The sequence below is a fragment of the Eleutherodactylus coqui genome, chromosome 10, assembly GCF_035609145.1.
Source record: "Eleutherodactylus coqui strain aEleCoq1 chromosome 10, aEleCoq1.hap1, whole genome shotgun sequence".
In the NCBI taxonomy this organism is placed as follows: domain Eukaryota; kingdom Metazoa; phylum Chordata; class Amphibia; order Anura; family Eleutherodactylidae; genus Eleutherodactylus; species Eleutherodactylus coqui.
In genome coordinates this window covers 142,023,884-142,032,034 of record NC_089846.1, presented here as the reverse complement: position 1 = coordinate 142,032,034, position 8,151 = coordinate 142,023,884, and the positions used below count along the sequence as shown (strand labels likewise).

Below are 8,151 nucleotides of genomic sequence, written 5' to 3'. Positions count from 1 at the left end.
CCACAACGTCACACACAGCGCGCCCACCTCCGACGTCACACACAGCGCGCCCACCTCCGACGTCACACACAGCGCGCCCACCTCCGACGTCACACACAGCGCGCCCACCTCCGACGTCACACACAGCGCCCCCACCTACGACATCACACACAGCGCCCCCACCTACGACATCACACACAGCGCCCACACCTCCGACGTCACACACAGCGCCCACACCTACGACGTCACACACAGCGCCCACACCTACGACGTCACACACAGCACGCACCTCCATACGGATACTTCATGTTCAGCCACAAAAACCAAAGAAGCTGCAGGAAAAGATTTAATTAATAAAAAACAAAAACATTGCATAGAAGCAGAAGCCGGATGGAGGTCGTCGGGTTCATCTTCCCGTCCGCACAGTCATCAGGGAGTAGCCTCGCTTGCTGGCGCTTTAGCATTTCCCGTCATTAAGTGCTCAGCCAAGATGAAAGGAACGAGTCCATCACACCTGAAGAGAGAAACAACAGCTTCTAGTGGCCGGAGTCAGTGCAAAACACCTTGAGCCTTCTGCAAGAGCTGGAAGCAACAAACTCACATCCTGCACGCAGCAAGCAGGTTTACTATTAAAGTTCACCAGGTTGTGGAAATTGTGCCAGAAGAACTGGTCTGCCTCGTACCACAAGAGGGGGGCATCTAGGCCAGCTACTAGATGTGGTACCACAAGAGGGGGGGCATCTAGGCCAGCTACTAGATGTGGTACCACAAGAGGGGGGGCATCTAGGCCAGCTACTAGATGTGGTACCACAAGAGGGGGGGCATCTAGGCCAGCTACTAGATGTGGTACCACAAGAGGGGGGGCATCTAGGCCAGCTACTAGATGTGGTACCACAAGAGGGGGGGCATCTAGGCCAGCTACTAGATGTGGTACCACAAGAGGGGGGGCATCTAGGCCAGCTACTAGATGTGGTACCACAAGAGGGGGGGCATCTAGGCCAGCTACTAGATGTGGTACCACAAGAGGGGGGGCATCTAGGCCAGCTACTAGATGTGGTACCACAAGAGGGGGGCATCTAGGCCAGCTACTAGATGTGGTACCACAAGAGGGGGGCATCTAGGCCAGCTACTAGATGTGGTACCACAAGAGGGGGGGCATCTAGGCCAGCTACTAGATGTGGTACCACAAGAGGGGGGGCATCTAGGCCAGCTACTAGATGTGGTACCACAAGAGGGGGGGCATCTAGGCCAGCTACTAGATGTGGTACCACAAGAGGGGGGGCATCTAGGCCAGCTACTAGATGTGGTACCACAAGAGGGGGGGCATCTAGGCCAGCTACTAGATGTGGTACCACAAGAGGGGGGGCATCTAGGCCAGCTACTAGATGTGGTACCACAAGAGGGGGGGCATCTAGGCCAGCTACTAGATGTGGTACCACAAGAGGGGGGGCATCTAGGCCAGCTACTAGATGTGGTACCACAAGAGGGGGGCATCTAGGCCAGCTACTAGATGTGGTACCACAAGAGGGGGGGCCATCTAGGCCAGCTACTAGATGTGGTACCACAAGAGGGGGGGCCATCTAGGCCAGCTACTAGATGTGGTACCACAAGAGGGGGGGCCATCTAGGCCAGCTACTAGATGTGGTACCACAAGAGGGGGGGCCATCTAGGCCAGCTACTAGATGTGGTACCACAAGAGGGGGCCATCTAGGCCAGCTACTAGATGTGGTACCACAAGAGGGGGCATCTAGGCCAACTACTAGATGGTACCACAAGAGAGGGCATCTAGGCCAACTACTAGATGGTACCACAAGAGAGGGCATCTAGGCCAACTACTAGATGGTATGAAGGGGGGTCTAAAGAGGTCTAGGGACTATCCGACAGTCATTATGGAACAACTTTAAGCAGATTTCACAACTAGATGGATCCCCTCCATGGGTAATAAGCTCAAACTGTCCAAGAGGTCATCTGGACGGTGCAGCTCTACAAGGTCTGGGATTGTGTAGGCTTGCATGAATCTTGGACTGGAGTATTAGAGATAAGAAAATATATCTAAAACCCCGTTAAAAGATGACTGGGAAGGCAGCGGCAGAGCACCCCGCAAAGATAGTCTGACAAGAAAGTGTCATGTGACGTCACCATAGGAGTCGTGACTCCGCCTGCACCAGGGACTACCTTTCACTTACAGGAGGGCAGTTTGGGCTCCTTAAACTTGTCCTTATTAATATGGACACAGGAAGGAGTTTTTTTCCCTTAAATGGGGAAAAGTTGGCAAAGGTTTGTCGCACCCGTCCATACTGTCAATTATAATGGACCCACTTTAAGGCCCATTTACATGCAATTATCACTCAAAATTCATTAAAACGATGGTATATGCGCAATAATAGTTGCATGGTAAGGCTACCATTGTGTAATTTTAGTCTGAAAGAGGATTTTAGTTGAGTTTAAAAGCTATCATTCAGATCGCATGCCATGCTCTCCATAGGAGCTGGAGGTAACATTCTCTGTGCAGCCCGCAGGAGAAACAGACCACACGCAATGTAATCAGCTGCGCCTGTGCAGAACACGGCATCTATGCTGACAGCCCATATGAAAACAATGTATCTAATAGCAGGTGGTCTGAGCTCTGCAAGCAGCTCCTGGAGGCTCATTTGCACACAAATGAAGCTGATAAAGTACTAAAGAGCATTAGTGGCCATTAGTACTTTATGCAAAATGATCACTCTTTTGCTTGAAAGATTGTCTGTGTGTAAATGAGCCCTAAGGGTTTATTGCCTCTGGCATCATGCAGGTTAAAATTTGAGCCCTCCGTTTGCGTTTCATTGAAGGAGAACTCCCCACCTCCTGTGGGAACCTGTTCCCCTCATTGATCCTCCCTCACTGTCTAATATCTAATCTGTCTCTTCCCTTTCAGTTTCATCCCATTGCTTCTAGTCTTTCCTTGTGCAGATGACAATAGGGCTGATCCCTCTGTTCATGCACAAAAATAAAATCGAGAAGCTCACCTTCTCTTTAATAATTATATGTGCAATAGAGGGATTCAACAGCTTGGAGGTGATTAAGAGTCAGGTGGTTTTAATTAGTTAAGTCTATTTAAAGACTCGTATGTTCAAGGAACATTGAGGTGATCAAGAACTCTGAGTTCAAAATGTGTTCTGATCCTGAGGTTATGGATATTGTTTATTAAAGCAGGACATAAAAAAATCCCTACAATGATCCCTCTGCACTGCGACAGCCCTTCAGATATTGACAGCTATTGAGGGCTCCTGTCCATGGTGGATCTTGCATTGCGTTACGCGCAGCAATACTCCGGCCGCAAGTAACGCACGCTTTCCATAACTTTGCCTTTGCAAAGTGCAGCCCCCCCCGTCCACAGATGGAGAATCAGTGATTCTCCGCTCACAGGACTAAATCGCAGCAGGCTGAGACTTGCCACGATGAGCCCATCTGTCAGATAGCCCTCTGCGGTGAGCCGACAGCTCTCGCCCCCGAAAAGAAAAAAAGTGCCGACAGCACAACCCAATACCCTATTAGGCTGAAGAGGTATGTGCAAGAGTCCCATTAATGATCCGACCCGAAGAGATCCAGAGAGTATTCAAAGTATAGAAATTGGCGTGACGGCATTAAGGCGCGATTAAAAGAGGTCACGCCAATTTCTATACTTTGAGTTCTCCCCCGCAGCAGAATCACTAGCGATATTCCGCCTCGCCCGTGGACAGGGGGCCCAAGTCTTCTCTCAACCTTTTTTTTGCAAGCTAATGTTTTCCAAGGCCAGAGCGAAGGCAGGAAGTGTTGTCAGAGGGACTCACATGCAGGCTTCAGAAGTTTCCCTCACAACAGAATATTTTGCATTAATCCCGGGCTGCCAACATGCAGATTTTGATTTGGACTTTAATAGCAGAATCCTGCAGTGCTGTTGGAGTATTCTGTCCCGTGTGAAAGGTCCCTTAGGCCAACTTAACACAGGCCAGCGCCATATGGAGCCATGAATCCCGCCCCCATGTGAGCTCCCTGCAGATGCCAGGTGTTTTAATAGCAAACAGCCTCGCTTCAGGGACGCAGCAATCATCCACTACAACCGTTAGACGTAGCAGAGGTTCGTGGAGCTTCTCCCACTCTTTTCTCGCATGGTGCGCACCAAGCACGTGGTACGATGCTGCCACAAGCCCCATTGAGAACAAGAGCGCAGCAAGATAGAACATGCTGCCATTTGTTTCCTGCATCTCTGTGCAATGCACAAAAGCATCGCTCATGTATACGAGCCCATTCAAGACAATGGGGCTCATATTTGTGAGTCTTGCAATGTGCAAATCTCACCCATATGAAGGCAGCCTTACGGATCCAAAGTTCACCCCCCCCCCCTCACCTTTGCTATCCGCAGTAAACTCCGTTAAGTTCCCATTTTCCTCGTTAACTCAAGATGCACTCGATGGCGCTCACGATCTTCTGTAGCTTGGCATTGTTGTCCACATAGCCGTCACCATTCTAACAGATACAATTAAGGGTTAATGTCACATTTAAAGAGGAACTTTACAGTTGTGTAAATGAAGCTTAGAACGGGATTGCATCAAGACGAAGTCAGCAACAGGATCGGGGATCGCTTCTGATCAGGGGGGTCCGACCGCTGGGACACCCATGGATCCGGAGTGCAGCGGTGCCAGTCCCTGCATGAATGGCGCGAGGGATAAGCATGCACTCCATGTCAAGGACAGTGCCACATGGCAGTACGAGCAGCATGTATAGACGGTCAGATCAGGAAGAGACGCCTCTAACGCAGCACTTGGGGTCATCATCAGGTTCACTTACCTTCTTTGAGTGCACAAGCTTCCCATTAACGGACACTTCAAACCACCCGGTGGATGTCGTGGTAGCTTCACCCTCCTGAAGTGGACAAGACACACATTAACATTGGCAGCCGCCAGTCTGTGCCATGCATGGTTAGCCACAAAACAGGAGCGTGAACTTACAATTTTCAGCAAGCCGGGGAACCTTTTCTCTAGTTCCTTCTTCAACTGCTGAAACTACAAAGAAACATCCGTTATATCTACGACAGGAACGCGCCAAATATACGGCATGCAACAAGAGATTCTCCGGCCCCCAGAGATTAAATGGGTTGGCCCACTTCTAGCCATTTTGGTGCAGGAAGCAGACAGCTCCACACATTGTGCAGTGGGCTGGGTTGGTACTGCAAGCAGAGTTCTATAGAAGTGAATGGGAATCAGCGTGTAGTATCAACCCGGACCACTCTGCAACAAAACAGCTAGAAGTGGGACAACCTCTTTAAGACGTGCCTGACATCCTCACACATATAACAGGAATTAGTCACACAAGCATATTATGGGAAGTGTCCAGCCCAACCGAGCCCAATGACCTGAACTTGGATAATCAGTAGGGATCTGACCTGAGAGGGGGGGGGGGGGGGGGGGGCTTCACACACAGAAGGGATCTGACCTGGGGGGGGGGGGGGGGGGGCTTCACACATCAGATTTTGGTGCAAATCTTACTTTACCAATAAAATTCTAATTGAAGGGATGAAATCTGCAGCAAGTCAGCTGTGTGAACGCACCCCAAGAGTGATGGGATAGCGACCACCACAACAGGCTGTAAGACGAGATCCCTTTCCTTACCGGAGGGTAAATATTGAGCTTTACTGACATTGGAGGCCAATATGAGATCGGCTGCTCTAGTCACCTAAGGCTCTGCTACGGGCAGTAAACAGCGGCCAGAATAGTAGGAAGATGATAAAGTACTAAGAAGGTTTGTCTCAGCCTCTGAAACCCCCAGCGTAACATCTAGGAGACAGAAGAGAAGCCCTACGGAGTAATTGCCGTGCAGCCGCCATCAATGACACTTTTATAACTGCGCTGGGAAAGAAAGACAGACGGAACGAAAGGCGTGAAGATCCAGAAGATCTAAGACGAGCCATTCCTCATTCTGTAAGCATGTGAGACGTCTTACCTTGGGGCGGTACCCTCAGGCGCCGCTGAAAGGAGAGAAAGACACAGTTAGACCAGCAGCTTCTCCAATCATTTATAAACAGGATTCAGATTAGCCGGCGGGCTCACACGGGGCGCGTTTGCTGCGGTTCTGCCGCGGTTTGCCGTTGCATATCCACACTGCAGCAAAACTGCTGCGTTTGGGCAACGAGCTGTTCGCACTTGATGGATTTTTTTCCACACTGCTGCAGTGCAGAAATGCAGCTGCGACGCGGTTTTTCAAGATGCAGCATGTCAATTCTTTTGACTTTTCCGCAGCCCTCTTTGGTCCATAGACCTTTATGGACGCAGCAAAATCCGCGGCAAAAGTAAAAAGCACGGTGGATTTTCCACACGGAAAATATGCAACACAAAAACAACATTTGAAGCGGTTTTCACGGAGAAGCAGATCTGCAGCAAAACCACAACAAATCCGCCCCGTGTGACCCCCGCCTTGGGGGCTGCGAAGCGGAGAAACATAGTAGACACAAGCTTATACAATGTAACAGCCCTAGGCTGTGCGATACAATGTCTGTGCCACGTGGGGGGGGGGGTCCTGGCAGTTGTGCCTTTATGGTGTACGGACAGCAGGTCATACAGATGTATAGGGCGAGGCTGCGCAATACGCAGAGAAGGAGCGTGCTGCGGTCTATTTCCCGTGTGCGCATGTATCAATGGAAGGCCATTGACTCACAGCGCATCGTACAATGCATGCGTAATACGCGGCCGTGGACACGAGCCCTTAGAAGTTAGCCGGACAGACGTTTCTGGCAACTGTTAGGAACACAAGCCGGCCCACCATAGCCATGTCCGGCTGGGATGGAGACGCCCCTTTAAGGAGAGGCCTTTATAAACTGTAGCCTACAGAGTGTTGTGTGCAGCCCACCGGCAGTGAGGAGGCAGGTAGATGGGGGGCTGCACACAGCGTCAGTCATGGACATCAGACGGGGCAGAGACGACTGGGGGGCTGAACACCTTATGGGGCAGAGATGACCGGGGCCAGGAAGGGTTTAAAGGGGTTGTCTCACAGCAGCAAGTGGGTCTATACACTTCTGTATGGCTCATAATTAATGCACGATGTACATTACAAAGTGCATTATTATGGCCATACAGAAGTGTATAGACCCACTTGCTGCCACGGGACAACCCCTTTAAGGTATCAACTTATGGCAAAAGGTGGTCATCTCAGGCCTCCTGCCGCGGGCGACAGTTCAATGCGTTACCCACGGCGATGATCTGGCAACACAGTGGATACTTCCCATAGCATTGCTACAGAAAGCGCAGCCGTGGTGGGAGGAGTCATAGCGATCTCTGCTCACGGGATGTAAGTGGCGGCATGTCACAATCCTCCACGGGGAGCCTCGGTCAGATCACCGCAGAGAAGCAACAGCGCCCCCCATCGGCGGAACATCACTGGCGATACTCCACAACGGCCGCGGGCACATAATGCAGTATATATATATATCTGTGCACAGTCGCATCTTAAAGTCCTCTGCAGGGACTAAAGAAATTAGTATAAGGAAGGGGGGGGGGGGAGAAGGGGGGCAATGAAGCTTCAGCTAAGGGAGAAAAGACAACAAAAGTAGCAGGAGAGAAGCTGGACCCCACACCGCCCCCTGGAGGACAGACCCCACACCGCCCTCACCAGTACACGACGAGGACCTCGGCTCTCCCGGCTCCAGGCATGGCGTCTCTCGCACCTGTCAGTCAGTGCGCACCGAACGGCTGCAGGCTCCTAATAACGGCTAGCTCCGCTCACCCCGCTGAGTCATCATCAGGACTGTACCATACTGCAGAACGGGGAGAACTAGGACCGTACCATTCCACACCCCGCGTTAACACCTCAGAGAACAAAATACAGTAAACACGACGAAGCTGCGTGATGTTGTAGCGCTACATGATATATCACAATGCCACGTGATTTATTAGAACGCTATTTAATAAGAAATACACCGCTCTGATGAATGGTCTGTTCCACGTTCACCCCAGGAAGGAGAATGGAATCTTCCAGAAGAAGGCAGGTGTTGTGAGGCGGGAGGCCGCTCTTGTTGTGTCTGTAGGCCTCAGCGAGCTGGGTGAGGGGGCCGGCCGCAGTGTGCAGTATGTGTTACAGCCATGGCTCCGCCTCCTCATCTCGGTGTCAGCACTACAGACCGGCGGTGATACCGCAGCTGTGTTTCCGTTATTTTGTAGCAGC

At 51.2% G+C, this 8,151-nt stretch overlaps 1 protein-coding gene across 1 annotated transcript; it reads right to left on the bottom strand.

Annotated features, from left to right (window-relative positions):
* Positions 1 to 312: 312 nt before the first annotated feature.
* SELENOW (selenoprotein W) lies at positions 313 to 7,744 on the bottom strand. The gene is made up of 6 exons (XM_066581991.1): positions 7,600 to 7,744; positions 5,938 to 5,962; positions 4,947 to 5,000; positions 4,786 to 4,860; positions 4,346 to 4,464; positions 313 to 493 (listed from the first exon to the last, which is right to left on the bottom strand). The coding sequence occupies exons 1-5, from the start codon at positions 7,638 to 7,640 to the stop codon at positions 4,390 to 4,392; spliced, it is 270 nt and encodes an 89-aa protein (XP_066438088.1). The 5' UTR covers positions 7,641 to 7,744; the 3' UTR covers positions 313 to 493; positions 4,346 to 4,389.
* Between the last annotated feature and the right edge of the window lie 407 nt (positions 7,745 to 8,151).